A 19,547-nucleotide genomic window follows, 5' to 3' on the forward strand; every position below is an offset into this window, starting at 1 on the left:
TTGGCTGTTCAGTCAAGTGTTACTTGCCTCCACAGCAGAGAGTCCTGCCATTCAGGCATCTGCCACTTTTTTCCAGTGTTTCCTTCTTTAGCCAGTCATGTTATGGCTTCAGGCTATAGCTCACCACTTGTCACAATTGTTATTGTTTACTTCTTCTGCGTCGTCCTTCAGTGCCGCTGGCCTTCCACAGCTGAGTTTTGGTAGAATAGACCAACTTTGCCACTATTTCCATCTCTAGCCACTCATGTTAGCCACTTGGCAACCCACAAAAATATCTATACCCCATTAAATGTGATCTTCTCCCACACCCGCCATTTTACGACAGACAACCCCCACCAAAATACTTCATCCGATTGTTCCTGAAACCAATCCGACTTTTTCCGCGACGTGCACGAAGAGAGTGATGAAATTCTGGGCAGGGGGTCACGCTGCCTTCAAGAAATCGAACCTCCATGACGACCCGCCGTCTCCGCCGTTCTCCGAGTGTCACGTCCTTTTCCCACTCGCTGTCAGGATGCCGGCAAGCGGACTAAAGCCCGTGAAAGCGTCTTAAAGGATCTCATTAGCGGCTAGCAATCAAATACCGCCCGCAGTGAGCGACTCCTAATTACCAAGTCCGGCTTTTATTTATGTCTTTATTTGTTTCTTTATTTCTTACCCATTTTGACATGTTCTTGCAACCCAACAACCAGTCCCTTTAGACTTTCTTTCCGCCAAGGTCATGTCGTTTTCTGCATTTTATACTATTTGAGCCCATACCCACATTCCGAAAATATTAAATAAATGCATAAGAACTGATAGAACTGTCAGGAAACATGAATCAGCAATAAGACCGTGAAAAAGAATAAGAAGATAAGGGGAATAATGAAACCATAAAAGAAGTCTATAAGACTGAAAAAACGGCATATAAAAATGGAAGAATAATCATAGTGCGTAATGCTGAAGGAGGACCTTAAAAATGAATGACGGTAGAGTAATAAGATGGGGAAATAACACAAAAAATAGTAATATAAGGCTCTTATTCAATGATTGCAATTGATGAATCTAGATCTATGCGATTTCACTTTTTACAGATCCATTTTAGTCACGTAACCAACCGTACAACTAAAAGACAATGGTCACGTTTACATGTCTACATTCAATCGGTTCCAAAATCCAATTTCACAATTGATCGGTTCACACGGCGCACCAATATTTCACAAGCTTCAATTTGCCTCATATGGGGCACCAATATCTTCAAGGCCAGTTTTGCAGTAGGTTTTCTTTTGCCCCACACGATATTTTCAAGCATGGTTTACTATTGTAAATTTTTCCCCGCACGAGGCACCAATATTTTCAAGGCAGGTTTTCCAATTATCAAGTTTCCTCCCACAGGGCACCAATATCTACAAGAGAGGTATCCAAACCATCAATTTGCCCAAGACAAGGAACAGATATTTTCAAGGCAGGTATCACAATTATCTAGTTACCTCACACAGGGCACCAATATTTTACCAAGGCCAATTTCAAAATTTTCAATTTAGCCTTACATGCGGCATCAGTATTTCTATGGCTAGTTTTACAATTAATAATATTTCCTGGGCTTGTTTTACGATTAGTAATTTGCCACAAACGGGCCACCGACATTTTCCAGGCCAGGTTTAATATTATCAATTCGCCACAAACAGGGCACCAGTTTTCAGGCCAGATACGGGATGATCAATTTTTCTCAAAAGGCACAAATATTTCATGGGCCGGTTTCATTATACTGTAATCCATTTTTCTCTCACGGGGCACCAATATTTCAAAAGGCGGTTCATGATTATCAATATTCCTTACAGGGAGATCCAATATTTCCAAGGTTGGTTTCATAATTATGAATATTTTCGAAGCTTTTTCCAAAATTCACTATTTGCCTCCAATTATCTTTATTAATATTATCATTATCTTGAACCCAGCCTATTTCTCATGCCAGGTTCAAGATAATCAATTTGCCTCACACAGGGCATCAATAGATTTCCAAAAGCGGTTTTACAATGATCAGTTTCGACATGATCTGGGATCTTGCAGTTGTACTTCTTGGGATCCGTCTGCCATTTCAAATAGAGATGCGAGCACGAGTCCGGTCGACGACTCTTTGATGATCTATTTGATCGGTCAAGCGACGTGGGCATGCAAATAAGAAAGTTGATATTCAGTTGCAGCAACCGACCGAGAAGAGATTCTGCCTTTTTTTCGTCCCAGCGAAGGGTCCGCGGTGGCTGGGGGGGAAAGAGATTTGAATAATTAAGGAGCTGAAGTGATTGAAGATGATAAAAGTCAAAGAGATTTACACCAGCTTTATTCTTCCCATCGTTTCTTTTTGCCTCCAACTATGTTTGATTTTAGCTAGTTCTTTTCCACAGTATGCCTAAAATACCATTTGTTTTATGGGCAGCCATTTCAAGGTTCATTTGTTCATATCCAGGAATGACTTTAACCATCTGAAGCCAGCAAAGTGCTATGAGGAGATCCATAAAATAAGCCACAGTGAGTCAAAAATGACGGTTTCTTTGGCACATGTATATTTTTGAAATTAAAATGTTTGCCTTATTAATACATTATTATTATTGTTTAATACAGTGAGGAAATAAAAAGGGAGTACCACTTTTGTTCTTTTAGTAGAAAAAAGTTAATACCAAATTATACAAAAACATTTTGAAAAATATTTAAAATAGGCTAAATTTTCAGTCAAAGAAGCATAAAGAAATAATGGAATTTTACTGGAAAAAGTAGTACAAAGTATTTTGAACTGAGGCAAATTAAATGAGCCAAATATTTTCCCAATAAACCTGTATATTTTGTAAAAAAGAATTCTACCACATATAAAAAAAATCCTCATATTTTCCCTACGTGTGAATGAGCGAGTGAGTTGTCTGTCCCCGTGTGCCCTGCGATTGGCTGGCAACCGGTTCAGGGTGTCCCTTGCCCACTGCCTGGAGATGGCTGGGATGGGCTCCAGCCCCCCGCGACCCTAATGAGGATAAGCGGTACGGCTAATGAGATGAGATGAGATTTTCATAGAAACTCAAAGAAGTAATTAAAGGATAAGAAAAACACACAAAATTTTTAAAAGTAAGAAAATAACTTGATAAGAAAATATCAACAGAACACATTTTGTAATCTACACGTTAAATTATTGCCTCAAGAAAAACAGTTGTTAGTTGTTGTTGTAATAATAGTAAATAGTCTTAAAATATTTCAATATTTTTCAAATGAGTTAGATTTTTTTCCCAAGAAAAAATTAAGGATTTTAACATTTTATGCAGGAAGCAAAAAAGTATTTAAAAATAAATAAAAACAGATGAGACAAATATATTGCCAACAGGATTTATTGGTGGCCTGTGTGAGGGAGTAATAATATGTTGTTGTTGTTTTTCTACAAAACATGACTGTAAGGTACAAGAGTGATTTATTGTGAATAGCTGTTACTTTATTAAAAAGTACTATTCAAGACGAGCTCAAATAAATCTGCTAACCCAGAAAACAGACAACGACCCAATACAAAAGTTTTACTTGATGGCGACGAGCAATCCAAGTTGTAAACAAGAAACGATGACGTCAAGCTCTTGGTCTTTCTAATCGTCTCGTAAATGATATGCCGCAGAGTCTGACAATATTTCCCGTCAAACGTGAATCAATTGCGTCTCATTCTTCCTTTTTCTTCCGCAACACAAACACACACTCGCAGCTGCAGGCTCGTAAGGACCACGAGGCACGCTAGCTAATCTGGCTCTCAGTTTTTTTGCTGACGCAGACACGACCTTTCATGCGTTCACGTGTGAGGGGCGCTGCAGATTTATGACCCGGCATCCGTGGGGCCCCCGCCTATGCGGGAGCGAGTCATGAATCAGCGCCGGGCCCGTAATGAATTGCGATGGCCAGCAGGAGAGCAGGAAGGAGGCGGAGCGAACCCTCCAAGATGGAGGACGTGGCGTTCGGCCGTTTAACGGGATTTCACTCGCGTGCGGAAGAGCGAGCGGGAAAATATTTTACTAGTCCAAAGTGTTTTTCTTCCGCGGCAAAGATTTACAGACGTCCCTTAAACGACGAGGCGGCGGAACGCTAATGAAGGCTGGGGAAAGGACCGGCGGCCATGGAAAGCCATTACCCACAATTCCGTGCTGTTGCTGCCGCATTACGGCTTTCCCGAAATGAACGTTTGATGTCTTTTTGAAAATGTACATTTTGATTGGCTGTTTTATGGCCTGCACATTACTCACTAGGCAATCGTTTGTTATTGTTTGAAATAAATTCTCTCTCTCTCTCTCTCTCTCTCTATTCTATCTGTTTATTTTCTTCTCGCTCTTCTCTTTCTCAATTCTCTCTATCGTGTCTGTATTTTTTCTCTCCATCTATTCTCCATCTATTCTTTCTCTTTCTTCTCTCTCTTCCCCCTCTCTGCTCTCTCTCTTTTCACTCTTTCATGCAAGCACGGGGAGAACATGCAAACTCCACACAGGAAAGTTTTGATCTCATGACCTGAGAACTGTGCCACACACGCGCTAACCACTGCGCTGCCATGCTGCCCACTCTATATATCTATTCTCTATTCTCTCTCTCTCTCTCTCTCTCTCTCTCTCTCTCTCTCTCTCTCTCTCTCTCTCTCTCACACACACTCTCTCATATATATATATATATATATATATATATATATATATATATATATATATATATATATATATATGTATATATATATATGTATATATATATATATATATATATATATATATATATATATATATATATATATATATATATATATATATATATATATATATATATATATATATCCTTATATCCTTATATCCTTATATCCTTATATCCTTATATCCTTAGATATATATATTTGTCCTTTTGTTCATAAAGCTTTTTAGAATCATTCATTGTAAATGCTTAATGAATTAGTCAAAAAAAAGTAATACTTAGAACATTATTGAAAATAATTGTGTTTTTCAAAACTGTTGGAAAAATAAACATGATAAATTAAAGCAATTGATTTCTCATACATATTACCCAAAATATAATAAATATTAGAAATATTGTATGATTATTTCGCCAAAGGGCAGCTGGGTGGTTAGCGCACAGACCCATAATGCAGAGGTCCAGGGCAAAATTCCAGCCATTGCAGCCTCTCTGTGCTGAGTTTGCATGTTCTCCCCGTGCCGCATGGGTTTCCTCCGGGCACTCTGGTTTCCTCCCACATTCAAAAACCAAGCATGTCAGGTTAATTGGCGGGTCCAAACTGTCCCTAGGTGTAAACAATCAAGTGAGTTCTCTCCGTGTGCCCTGCGACCAGCTGGCAACCAAATCAGGTTGTCCCCTGCCCTCTGCCTGAAGGTAGCTGGGGTGGGCTGCAGCACCCCTGCAACCCTACTGAGGATAAGCGGTGCAGATAATGGATAGATATTTTTGATCAAATAAACAATGATTCAGATACATGTTAGAAAAGCGTTTTTGCATTTTATAGCTGTTTAATAGACCAAAACTTTGTCGTACAAAAAACAAGAAACATTTGTTTTTTATGCACAGCACAGCGCTAATCCCGCATTGACTTCCCAGAGTGGAGCGTGATGGCAACAGCATGAAAAGAAGCGAGGGAGAGAGAAAGGAAAGTGGAACAGAAAACATAATTGGACCTAATGAATACACGGGGGGGTTAACAACGTGATGCAAATAGGTTCTGCTGAGCTCTAATCCAACACACATTCAGAATAAGGAATTCATAAGCCTTTGGCAATGGGCAGTGGTCACAGTTTCACTCCGGGCCTACAGGGGGCAGCAACATCTTTGTCTGATCAATTTTTTTTTAATGGGTATGTGCCACTTCAAATCATTTTTTTGAAAAGTGTATAAAAAGGAATACTGTGAAAGACTGTAATATCTCTTATATCTCTCTAATATTGCTATCTCTATTATATATCTATTCACTCTTTCACTCATTAATTATCATTTTCTGTTACCTCGCCCTCCTAAATATCTGTCTCTCTCCCTTAACTCTCTGAGCTCTCTCACTTATCTTTCGCCCTTATCCCTCTATACTGTATACGAACAAGTTTGACACAAAGAGCCGACATTTTTAACTGTGAGAGTCAAAGAGCCACACCACGCACTGACCTGCCATGACAGACAGACACACACAATTAAAAACATATTATTTCCCATAACACACTCCTTTCCGTTTAATACAACAAGTACTGTTCTTGTGTTGATTTCAAGGAAAGTCTCCACCCTCAATACACACAAAAAACTAAACCTGAAACAAGGCAAAGAGCCACAGTATATAGAAAATAAGATGAGGCAAAGAGCCGCATTCTTACTGGCCAAGAGCCGCATGCGACTCTAGAGACACGTGTTCGCCACCCCTGCTCTATATGATATCTCTGTATTATCATTCTTATTTCTTTTGCTCTTGATCTCTTATCTCTCTCTATTATCTCTCTAACTATTGACTCTTTCTCTCTTGATTATCTCTCCTTCTTTATTATTTCTCTCCCTCTATCTTGCTATTATCTCTATTGTAGCTCTTTTCATCTGCCTATTTTCCCGCTCTCTTTTTTATCTCTGTATTATCTCTTTTATCCTCCTCTCTCTATAATCTCCCTCGTCTCTATTATTTCTCTCCCTCCATCTCTTCTATCCCTCTCTATTTCTTTCTATTACCTTTCTCCCTGTTATCTGTTATTCTCTTCTCTTTTTTGCTCTCTTTCTAACTCTTATGTATCTTTATTTTAGATCTCTCACTGTTGAATCTCTTTCTATCATCTTTTTCAATGATGCCTCTCCCTGTTTCAGTCTCTTTCTCTTATCTATTGCATTCTATTTCCTCTCTGTTATCTGTCTTTAGTATCTTTCTTTTCTCTCTTTCAATCCGGTCATTCATCGATCCGTGCATCCATGCATAGTTAAAAGCTGAATATAACATGTGTTCCATTTGTAACTGGCAGGTTGTGGTCAGTTCAGTGGGTGAACGCCGGTGAGCGGCCACCCCTGCCCTGCCCCGCCCTCCCCGACAAGCGGTGCCAGGCCTCGCCTGCCATAGCCGAAGGGCCGGCCGGGGCCCCGTCCCTGTCCCCGTCCCTCCCCCATGGCGGCGCCGCGGCCGGCCTCTCGCCTCTCGCTGCTGCTGGCTGTCCTGGTCTGCACGGTGCCGGCGCGGCCCTCGCCCCCCCTGCTGCTGCGGCCCCGGGAGAGAGAGAGGGACTCGGGTGGCGTCAACATCGCCGTGGTGCACTCTGGATCCTCCCTGCTCCCGCAGACTGCGGCGGCGGGGGCCGGAGAGTCGGGGACCGGTCTCGGGAGCGGCCCGGGGGCCGGACAAAGGGGTTTGACCGACGTGGCGGCCTCCCCGTTGGGTGCTGCGGCCGTGGCGCCCTACGCCGCCTCTTTCGCCGCCACCTACTCGCTCTCCATGCTCGTCGGTGAGATCGTAATGACGCCGTCCGGGCAGGCCACCGTCATCTACCTGAAAGTCAACGAGAGCAGCCCGGGCAGCCTCCTGTTGCAGCTTTGCGAGTTGCTCGCTACCACGCCGCTGCAGGTACTGGCTGCTTAGAGTTGTGTCTTAGAAAACCTTACTTCAAAACATGTCACACATTCAGAGAGCTAAAAATTGTCAAAGCAGAATCAAAGCCAATTCAAATTTTGTGGGAGGGTGGCATCTTGACAGCTAAAATTTCTGCACTGTTTTGTGACTGAATAAAATTTGAACTTGCGTTGAAAATCTTTACTCAAAAAAATGTATTTGAAATTAAAGGTCACAAAATCTGTGGGTTGAAAAATTCTTTACCGTTTTGTGAAATACGGACTCTGAACAAAATCCAAACACTCCTTTAAAATCTTTATTTTTAATTAATTTCTTTAAAATTAGAGGTCCCACAATTCGACAGCTGAAATGCTCGAATCAGTTTAGATACTGTTACAAAGTTACAATAAAATGTTGACCATGACAGAGACCAAAGCTTTTTGAGACCCATATGTGAAATCCTGATCCGTTAAAAACAGAATGCACCAATTGTGACAGCTGAATTCGGCATCACTCAATCTGACATCTTAAATTTTCTGTTCTGTTTTGTGACTGAACAAATTTTAACCCTGAATGAAAGCCAAATCCTCCTATAAAATCTTTACATTAAAAGATATCTAAATAATTAGCGCACGCTCTGCTGCAACAGCACTGACTTTACAGTACCCCGCGATACAGTCGGTGAAAGCCAATTTTCCTTCCTGATACCACAAAAATTAAATGAATAAATATAATTTTGACTCAATCTTCTGTAAAAAAAAAAAAAGAAAATCTTAATATGAGAAACACATTAACTACGTTTTGTAACTTTAGGAAAAGGTTAGCCTGAATGGAAGTCCAACTGTCTTTTGTAACCTTTATATAAAACTTGAGTCTTTCAAATGTAAATATGCACAATATGACAGCTACAATGTTCGAATCCATTTTGTAACCCTCAAAAATGTTGACTCTGGACGGATGTCCAGCTATATACGGCACCACGTCATCCAACAGCTATAATTTGCAGTTTGTTTTTACACAATGTGTGTATCAAACAGAAGCAAACACTCCTTTAAAACCTAATTTCAAAGTTGGAGTAGTTTAAAATGTGAGATGATAAGATATGACTGTTGAAAATTTCCGTTCTGTATTTTTTTTATTGTTATTGTTTCTTGTTTATAATTTTTACTTTAACTGAAGCTAATCCCGATTTCAAAATCTTATTTTGAGAACAGTTCTTTAAATTTATGGGTCACACATTTTAATGGCTGGAAATTTATAATCAGTTTAGCTGTTTTGCCCTTGAGTGGAAGCCAGACTCATTTACTTATAACCTGTAAAAGGAAACCCAAGGTCACTCCATTAGACAGCTGAAAATTTCAATTTAATCTCCATTCCTTCGAGAAATAAAGCATATCTCAACAAATTTTTTAGCCGTTTTTTTTCCCGTTTGCTTTTATTGTTTTTCTTTAGCACTAACCTCACTCTAAGTGCGGCCAATCACAGTTCAAGGCACCTGTATTTTAATTTACATTTTTTGGAATATTTATTTTATCGGCCCGACCACAAAGCCGTTCGAAAGCTCGTTTGTTATTAAATCACGTCTCATTTGCATGTCGCTTCTGCCGCTCATTTGCATATCAAGTGCTCTCCTGCGAGCATCGGGCTGTCAACGTCACTTAGTGTCAATTTGCACAGCTGGAACACATAGCCGCGTACACTTTTTTGTTCTTTTTTTGGATTTGTTCCTTCAAGGGACAGTGTGTAAATATGATGCGATATATACTGGACTTTCTCAGAAAATTAGAATATTGTGATAAACTTCTTTATTTTCTGTAATGCAATTAAAAAAACAAAAATGTCATACATTCTGGATTCATTACACATCAATTGAACTATTTCAAGCCTTTTATTATTTTAATATTGCTGAATTTGGCTTACAGCTTAAGAAAACTCAAAAATCCTATCTCAAAATATTAGAATATCATGAAAAAGTATACAAGTAGGCTATTCAACTAATCACCTGAATCATCTAATTAACTCGAAACACCTTGCGAGGGTTTCCTGAGCCTTAAAAACACCCAGCTTGGTTCAGTAAACTAAATCACTGCTGATCTGACTGCTGTCCAGAGGACCATCATTGATACCCTCCATCAGGAGGGTAAGACACAAAAAGAAATTTCTCAAAGAGCAGGCTGTTCACAGAGTGCAGTTTCAAAGCATATCCACAAAAAGTCTGTTGGAAGGGAAAAATGTGGCCGGAAACGCTGCACAACCAAGAGAGATGACAGCAGCCTTAACAAAATTGTGAAGAAGAGCCGCTTCCAGAATTTGAGGGAGCTTCAAAGACAGTGGGCTGAAGCTGGAGTCCAGGTATCAAAAGCCACAGTTCACAGACGTGTCCGGGAAATGGGCTACAATAGCCGTATTCCCATGGTCAAGCCACTTCTGAACTCAAAACAACGGAAGAAGCGTCTGACTTGGGCTGTGGAGAAGAAGCACTGGACAGTTGCAGAGTGGTCCAAAGTCCTCTTTTCAGACGAAAGCAAGTTTTGCATTTCATTTGGAAGTCAAGGCGCCAGAGTCTGGAGAAAGGCTGGAGAAGAGCAAAATCCAAGTTGCTTGAAATCCAGTGTGAAGTTCCCACAGTCAGCAATGGTTTGGGGAGCCATGTCAGCTGCTGGTGTTGGTCCACTGTGTTTCATCAAGTCCAGAGTAAATGCAACTGTGTACCAAGAGATTTTAGAGCACTACATGCTTCCATCTGCTGAAAAGCTCTATGGAGATGAGTATTTCATTTTCCAGCATGATCTGGCACCTGCCCACAGTGCCAAAACCACCAGTAACTGGTGCACTGACCATGTCATCACTGTCCTTGATTGGCCTGCTAATTCCCCTGACCTGAACCCCATCGAGAATTTGTGGGGTATAGTTAAGAAGAAGATGAAAGACAACAGACCTACAAATGCAAATGAGCTGAAGGCCGCTATCGAAGCATCCTGGGCATCAATAACACCTCAGCAATGCCACAGGCTGATTGCCTCCATGCCACGCCGGATTGATGCAGTGATCCGTGCAAAAGGATTCCCAACCAAGTACTGAGTGCATCAATGGACATTTTCAAATGTTTGATTTAGTTTTGCTGTTATAAAATTATTTTTTTTACTTGGTCTGAGGAAGTATTCTAATATTTTGAGATAGGATTTTTGAGTTTTTTTCAGCTGTAAGCCAAAATCAGCAATATTCAAATAATAAAAGGCTTGAAATAGTTCAGTTGATTTGTAATGAATCCAGAATGTATGACATTTTTGTTTTTTTAATTGCATTACAGAAAATAAAGAAGTTTATCACAATATTCTAATTTTCTGAGACAGTCCAGTATATATATATATATATATATATATATATATATATATATATATATATATATATATATATGTATATATGTATATATGTATATGATTCTACATGTGAGTGACTTATTTTTCAAGATCATTTTCATTTGTTTAAATGAGTAAGGCAGTCCGATATAATTTCCTTCCAATCAGCAATATTTAAATAATAAAAGGCTTGAAATAGTTCAGTTGATTTGTAATGAATCCAGAATGTATGACATTTTTGTTTTTTAATTGCATTACAGAAAATAAAGAACTTTATCACAATATTCTAATTTTCTGAGACAGTCCAGTATATATATATATATATATATATATATATATATATATATATATATATATATATATATATATATATATATATATATATATATATATATATATATATATATATGTATATGATTCTACATGTGAGTGACTTATTTTTCAAGATCATTTTCATTTGTTTAAATGAGTAAGGCAGTCCGATATAATTTCCTTCCAATTTCGAAACCGAATTCCAATACCGCTAGTTCGTACAATACTAGCATAACATACAAACCCTCCAACCCAACACCTTACTGATGTTTTTAGTGATACCTCTAAATCATTGCAAGATTTTACATTAGATTTGCATTAAATGATTGTCAATTTATTCTTCTTCTAATTCCGAAGAAACAGCCACAAGAAAGTACAATACCTGAACAAATATTTGTCATCGGCGCTGATATTTAAAAATGAACGACATTAAAAAGAAAATGTATTCAATAGCATTACAAATTTAATTGTGTTTTTAGAGCTAAAGAAGTCATTAACTTATTTAATGGTTGGTTTGCTGGATGCTAAAAAACAATGCCAATTCCCGTTTATTTATTTCCCAATTAGCATAAATAACAAAAAACTGCTTTGAAGTTTTGACGGATTCAGAAATAAAAGTGACAATTGTTCTTTATTCAATGGCAAAAACAATACTCAGGTATTTTTTTACAGTATTGGTGAAAGTCTTCTTCGTTTTTGTGTGTATGAATGTGTTGTACTGCCCCCTTGTGGCCAATTTGTAAAAAAACAGAAGGCGCCACGATTGTTTGTTTACAGTGTTTGTATTACAATGTGTGGGTGTTTTGTGGGTGGGTTTAAATAACTTAACTTGACTAACTTTGGCCAGGGATTGGTGTTTGAGGAAGAGAGGCCGCCACCCCCAAACCGGGCCCCCCTGGCCCCCATGCTGGAGTTCATCTCGGCCCAGACGGGCGTACCAGTGGTGGCGGTGGGAGGAGGGGCCAGCCTGGGACGAGAACCGCAGGTATCTTCTCTCCCGTTAGCCTTGCGTTAGCATGATTGAATGAGATGTGTGTGAAAATTTGGGAAAGGTGTGAAGACTTTTGCAAGGTGCTCGTTTAAATTGTAAATTTCATTATAAGGGCAAAAAAGCTTGCTGAAATGGTGGGAGAATCTGTCCATAGGACAACAATCAGTCATATACTGCACAAATCTGTCCTTTATGGAAGAGTGGCAAAAAGGAAGCCATTTCTTAAAGATATCCATAAAAAGTGTTGTTTAAAGTCTGCCCCAAGCCACCTGGGAGGCACACCAAACATGTGGAAGAAGGTGCTCCGGTCAGATGAGACCAAAATCGAACTTTTTGGCAACAGTGCAAGACGTTATGTTTGGCGTAAAAGCAGCACAGCTCATCACCCTCAACACACCATCCCCACAGTCAAACATGGTGGTGGCAGCATCGTAGTTTGGGCCTGCTTTTCTTCAGCAGGGACAGGGAGGATGGTTAAAAATGATGGAAAGATGGATGGAGCCAAATACAGGACCATTCTGGAAGAAAACCTGATGTAGTCCGCAAAAGACCTGAGACTAGGACGGAGATCTGTCTTCCAACAAGACAATGATCCAAAACATAAAGCAAAAGCTACAATGGAATGGTTCACAAACGCTTTCCATCCAACCTCACTGAGCTCGAGCTGTTTTGCAAGGAGGAATGGGCAAAAATATCAGTTTTTCGATGTGCAAAACTGATAGAGACAAACCACGAGCGACTTGCCGCTGTAATCGCAGGAAAATGTGGCGCAACAAAGTATTAACTCAATGGGTCTGAATAATTTTGCACACCCACTTTTTTCTTTTTTATTTATTAAAAAGGTTTAAAATATCCCATAACGTGTGTTCCACTTCATGATTGTGTCCCACTTATTGTTGATGCTTCACAAGAAATTACAGTTTTATATCTTTATGTTTGAAGTCTGAAATGTGGCAAAAGGTTGATTAATATTTGTCAGAATGGACTTGTTTTAGATCCTTTTTTTCTTACTTTATATTTTAAATTAATTTATTCCGATAGCTTGATACAATTTTTTGACGATACTCAACTCTATAAGTCAGTACCAATAACACGTACCAAGACTGCAGTCGATACAATTACTGTTATCTGCTATTTTTTTCTCATTTCATGATATTTCATATTTTTTTTACAATACTCTACATTTGAGTATCTATACCAGGTACGGATACTACATAAAGAAAAAAACAGCTTATATTTGTCAAAATCTGCTCATCTTTTTCTGTTTTTTATTCTATTTTGACCTTTCACCTTTTGATAGTTCGGGACTATTTTTTTTTTACAATACTCTTAAGTACGCGTCGATACCGATACCAGGTACTAAGACTGCCAGTGTTTAAAGTCCAATTCACTCAAGAAATGGCTGATATTTTTCAAAACATGCTAAAATATTAAGTTATTTGCCATTGCAGACAATTTTCGAAAGTTCAATACCACATGTTTACCCTGGAGTAGTCATCATTATCGATACAAGGTACTAATACTATCAATACAACATTTTGTTGGCTGATAATACTAGAAATACATTTACATCCCAACATTTTTTGTTAGCAATTCACCATTGTTCTTATTTGGAGTTCATCATTTTACATAGTTGCGTGTTGTGAGTAGCTTTAAAGTTAATCCGCATTGATACTGACACCTAGTATCGGCATTCGCATGTCCCCATTGTTTTCCACATAAAACGAGACAAAATAAAGTACAGTACGATATTTTGACCTTTTTTCTTTTACGATAGCATTTTTCATCTCTTGTATCCATCAATACCGATACCAAATACTGATACTACGAGTATATAATATTCCCTTGACTGTAAAAACTAAATTTAAATCCCAACATTGAATTTTATCACTAGCATTTTACTCTCCTCCTTTCTAGTTTGTAATTGCAAAAGACCATTTGAGGACGTGTCGTGACCCCAAAAAAATTAAATCCACACCGGTACAGACAGCTAGTATCGGTACACGCCAGTCTCTATTTGAATGTAACTTGTCTTCCGAGAAAAACATGGACGGTACTTTTGAACTTTCTTCTTTAAAGTTAACTTTTTTGTATCGATACTCACCCGTCTTTATTTCCATCTCTCCTATTTATTTTCTATTAGTTTTCTAAGAAAAATGAGATCAATAAGGAACAGTACTTTTAACCTTTCTTCTTTTAATGCACCCTGTTTTTGGATACTGAACTCTTGAGTAGTCTTCAATACTGATATCACAATTGTATAAAATGTGCTTGGTTTATATTATTAAAAAGCAGTATAAATCCAAACAACAAAATTATTTGCCATGTCAGAAAATTTTTAGGTTAAATTTCGCATCTTCGTCACCGGTACCGATACCGCAAGCATGAAAAACGACCTTGCCTGATGTAATTTAAAAAATACATTACTAGTAGTTTAATTTATAGTTTGATTTTCAAACAAACTAGAAGGCGTTTCGTGCGTGATTTTGAAAAAATACGCACCGATACTGACAGCAGGTATCGTTACTCGGCAGGAGAGCGGCTCCATCTTCCTTCAGTTCACCTGCTCGACAGCGCTGCAGCTGGAAGTGATCTTTGAGGTCCTTGAGGAATACGATTGGACGTCCTTCTCGGTGGTGACCACCCGTCACCACGGTTACGAGGACTTCCTGGACATGGTGGAGGGCATGACGGATGGCTCTTTCATTGGCTGGGAGAGGAAAAGTGTGGTGGTGCTCAACGTCACAGATGACCCCGCCGGGGCCCGCACCAAGCGGGTGCTCAAGGACAATGAGGCGCAGGTGAGCTTCTCCAGAACCTTTACAAAGAAATAGCCCAAATTGGGTCAAAAAGCGACCAACCTAATGGTTTTTTCTTATTAAAGAGACACCCGAATTCCAAAACATACAAATTGTGAGAAAATATTACCGTACATATTTTCTGGACAGTCTCTCTCTATATACATACATACATTTCTTTGGTATATTCCAATTATTTTACCAGACAATGCATTTTAAAGACAGCCAGTCTCGTCTTTCTGAGCTGTGTTTTCATGTGAAGAACATTAGCACCACAGCAAGCCAGTCACCATATTAGTTTACGTGCTAATCAGTCGAAGAGGTTTTGAGTGTTTTGAGACACGTTTTGGTAATTTTTGTGAAGAATGCCTTGCCGTTGTGTCGCAGGTGGGTGCAGCAATGGTGCAAGAAATGGCGAGTAAACAAAATGGGGCGAACTGGCAAAAATAACACACAGAAAGCTAACATTGGCTACACAAGCCGGGACACGGCACGCTAGCCATATGGTAAAAATTGCTATCGGCAGAAAAATAGAAGGCTGGCTGACAAAAAGCATGCAGTAAGCAGCCAGGATAGCGGAGAGTCAAAAACAAAACTCGGCCACGGCAACAAACACGAACCCAGCCATAACAATACCAAATGATCACGGCAGGCTAGCCAAATGCTAAAGATGGCTAACCAGGACCAATCAGCGGGAGGCTGACAGACTGAAAACATGCAGTAAGCAGCCTGACGACCTGGGAGCCTACAACAAAAAACAGGAACTCAGCTGGGAAAAAAAACTATAGGCACAGCAGGCTAGCCAGCTAGCCTACTGCCAATGGGGCTAACCTGGACTAAACAAAACTGAAACCTTTTGGAAGCCTGTACGCTAACAGGAAGCTATCTGGACAATGTAATACCAATTGCAAGACACGGCGAAAAACACCAAGAAAAAGTCACAATCACCTACCTAAAAGGAGGTCATGGCAAAAAAGGAACACACGCAGTATACGACGGAAGGTAAAGTTAAGTCGTAGCATTTGATGATCAAAGTTCGCAACTCAGACAACACATACAGAAGACCCCCAGCAACACCAAGCAAACTTCCAATTTCTCCAAGCAGAAATTGCTGTTTTCTACAATCGGCATCTGTTTTCAATGGGACCAGCCATTCTCATGAGTCTTTCATCCGGTGACCTCACACCTCTACAGCATATGACCCAAATCGGTCAACTTTCAAACCAAATTTCTGGGGTTTGCCGGCAAGTGGAATATTTTGCAACATAGCATGATTCTGGGGTGGAACATTACACATTCTGTGCCTGATTACAAAAAAAGAATGGTCTTTTATAATACCTTTAATGAGGCACAAATGAGGTTACTGTGACAACCATAACATTAATAAACCTCGAAAATTAAAATGTTTGCATCCAATAGTCTAAAAACAGTAGTATAGAAAAATCCAAATGGGATCAAAAAGTGACCAACCCAACTTTTTTTGCATATGAAAGAAAAACAAACACTTCCATAGACAATGAGGCACATGAGAGGTTGCAAAGTTTATTAAACGCAGAGAATAAACATTTTATGATCCAATATTCTAAAAAAAATAGTATATGAGAAAATAACCCAAATTGGGTTGAAAAGCAACCAACCCAAGTAATTTTTTGATTAATTAATGACAACTAGGTAACCGTGACAACAACGCAGTTCATAAACGTAAATTTCTTGCAACTAATTCAAATGTTTTTTTAAAACATTTGTATTTAAAAAAATAAACAACCTAATCTGGCTCCAAAAGCAACCAACCCAACTTTTCGGCTAATGAATATGTATTCTGCCATTTTCTATTAAAACGCATTTGGAGTCTGTTTTTTTTTTTTTTAGTTCAACCCAACTTTTAATTTTTATCTAAATAAATTAAAAACGTACTTAAAAAAATGTGTCATAAAATTAAAAAAAATATATATATATTTTTTTCATAATCCATTTTCTTCAAACAACTTCCAAAACGGCACCAGTCCCACTATAGCCCAATTGGGATTATTTTTCACCCAATGTGGTATATTTTTGTGTATTCCCAAATTGAAAATATTATTATTTAAGACAAATGTCTATAATACATTTCAATTCATTTTGAGTTTGAATTGGTCGTCAGAAGACGCTATTCTATTTATTTATGTGTGTATTTTATTTTGAAATGTCATCCACTGCAAAAAAAAGCCTCATTTTGTATGCATTCCGATCCCAATTTTTTAAACCATTAGCTTGGAACTTATGCAGGCAGTAAATCGGAGGGAACTGTTTGTTAGCGAGTCGATACTACATAAAGTGTTTGGCTGAGGCGGCACATTTTCCGACTGTAAAAATCAGGGATAAAAATCGATTTCATTTGCTCGGGCAGAGGTGATCAATTTATTTTTATTTTATCATATATATTTAAGTCCCATCATTCCTTTGCTAATAAGTTCTTTCGATGGCCGAAGTGAAATAAACGACTTTTTCCGTCATGGAATTCAAATCAAAGTTTTATCTCCAATGAATGAAAGCTAGGGCAGCACGGCGGCGCAGTGGTTAGCGCGTGTGCGGCACAGTTCTAAGGTCTTGGGAACCTCCTGTGCGGGTTCAAATCCAGCTACCGGACTTACTGTGCGGAGTTTGTATGTTCTCCCCGTGCTTGAGTGGGTTTCCTCCGGGTTTCCTCCCACATTCCAAATACATGCATTTCAGGTGGATTGGCCGGTCTAAATTGTCCCTAGGTGTGAATGAGCGAGTTGTCTGTCCCCGTGTGCCCTGCGATTGGCTGGCAACCAGTTCAGGATGTCCCCTGCCCACTGATTGCTGGGATGGGCTCCAGCACCCCTGGGACCCTGCTGAGGATAAGCGGTGCAGCTAATGAGATGAGATGAGATGAGATGAGATCATGAATGAAAGCTAAGCATTGAAAGCTAGCGCTAGCGGTTAGCAATGCAGCAGCTAGTGACTAGCATCATTTTGGTTTCTATCAATTGTGGTTCAATTGGAAAACTCTGAAGCTTCCATTTTCAATGTAGTTTTTCACTAAATCAATTATTTAAAAATAGTGACAGGAGGGTTCGGGGTTAGGTTCAGGGTTAGGGGGTATGATTAGGTTTAAAGGTTACGATTAGAGTTAGGGTTTGAGTATTGATACCGGTGCTGATACCAGTCTTTTTCCTAGTTTTTGTACTCCTGATAGTGATGTTGGCTGCCTTGTTTTGGTCATTCAACCACTTAGAACCAGAAATTAAAGAAAGAGTAAATTGATATGAAAAAAAATGTTCACTATTGATACCCGTGCCGATTCCTTTTTTTTGTAGGAGGGGGTTTGGTTCTCATGACAGTGATACTTCCTCCTTTGTGTGGGTCATACAAAGAATCCGAAATTCAAGTAAGAGTAAATTCATATAAAATAAATGTTCAATTTTAGTTTTTGGTACACGGTATAGTGATATTGGCTGCTTAGTTTCGGAAATTTGACGACCAGAAGATCGGGAAGCCAGGACAGACGAGCAGGAAATAGGAACAGGGTGGAACAGACAGGAGCCAGAGTCAAAAAGTGCTTGCCTTGCGTGTGCGGAGGTTCCCTGATGGACTGACAAGGAGTGAATGAGATGATGTGTTTAAATAGGAGGAAAACTATTTAGGAAACGAGTGAGCGCAGGTTAGAGCAATTGGCAAATCTTGACAACGGATGTACTTTAAAAATCTACTATGGAAATTCTGAAAAAATACTACAGAAATACTAGTTATACTACAAAAATACTGCTTTGGAATTCCTAAAAAAACACTACAAAAATAAAACTACAACAATACTACAGAAATACTACATAAATGTCACAAACCAGAACGGACACAGGACTCCATTGCATGTGTTTCTCAGGTTTTATTGAAAGAGAGTGAGACTACGGCTTGCTTGATCCGAGGACTGGCAAAGAGCAGGATCGAGCAAGGCGGGGGTGACACTTCCGTGTCGGAAGAAGGCAGGCGGGAATGGCACGTCGTTAGACCAGGGCTGGAGATCAGAGGCGATGTCGAGTAGGCGGCAGGCAGAACAGGCGTAGTCAGGTTCAGAAATGGGTCGAAAACAGGGATCAGGCAGAAAACAGGTTTAACAGGGACGGGGTCGGACGGAAACGCTTACTGAATGAAAACACAACAGGTTGCAACGTTCTGACAAAGTTTGAACTGGAGACAGGGGCTTAAGAAGGGTGTGGCCACCAATCAGCTTGTCCGGGCTGTTGGCACCAATCAAGCAGCCACAGGTGTTCCAAATAGGACAGTCATGACAGAACACCCCCCCCCCCCCCCCCCAAGGGACGGCTCCAGAAGTCCCAACGAAAAAAAAGGAAAAGTAATCCAACAGACAGGAACAAAAAAAATAATAATAATAAAAAATCCCACAGACAAAAAAAAAAAAAAACAACAGGCAGGTAATCCAACTGGTCAAAAGTAATCCAACAGGCATGTACCAAAACATCAGAACTCCTCAGAACGGACTGAAGCCCCATCGTCATCAACAGGAGGTGAGGTGGAAGAGGGAC

The 19,547-nt window shown here is 39.4% G+C and overlaps 1 protein-coding gene across 2 annotated transcripts in view; it reads left to right on the forward strand.

Annotated features, from left to right (window-relative positions):
- The window catches only part of grin2da (glutamate receptor, ionotropic, N-methyl D-aspartate 2D, a), a 100,338-nt gene that overhangs the window by 21,551 nt on the left and 59,240 nt on the right, over window positions 1-19,547 (forward strand). The window contains exons 2-4 of one of the 2 annotated variants that reach the window (XM_088328680.1): window positions 6,966-7,558; window positions 12,062-12,199; window positions 14,740-15,006. In XM_088328680.1, the coding sequence (XP_088184806.1) occupies window positions 7,106-7,558; window positions 12,062-12,199; window positions 14,740-15,006 (858 nt within the window). In that variant the 5' untranslated portion in view covers window positions 6,966-7,105. Of the gene's footprint in view, window positions 1-6,279; window positions 7,559-12,061; window positions 12,200-14,739; window positions 15,007-19,547 lie in introns of those variants that run through there. The other variant, XM_088328681.1, reaches the window with a different exon arrangement.

The sequence above is a fragment of the Urocampus carinirostris genome, chromosome 2 (genome assembly GCF_059441175.1).
Source record: "Urocampus carinirostris isolate Australia breed hairy pipefish chromosome 2, RoL_Ucar_1.0, whole genome shotgun sequence".
Lineage (NCBI taxonomy): Eukaryota > Metazoa > Chordata > Actinopteri > Syngnathiformes > Syngnathidae > Urocampus > Urocampus carinirostris.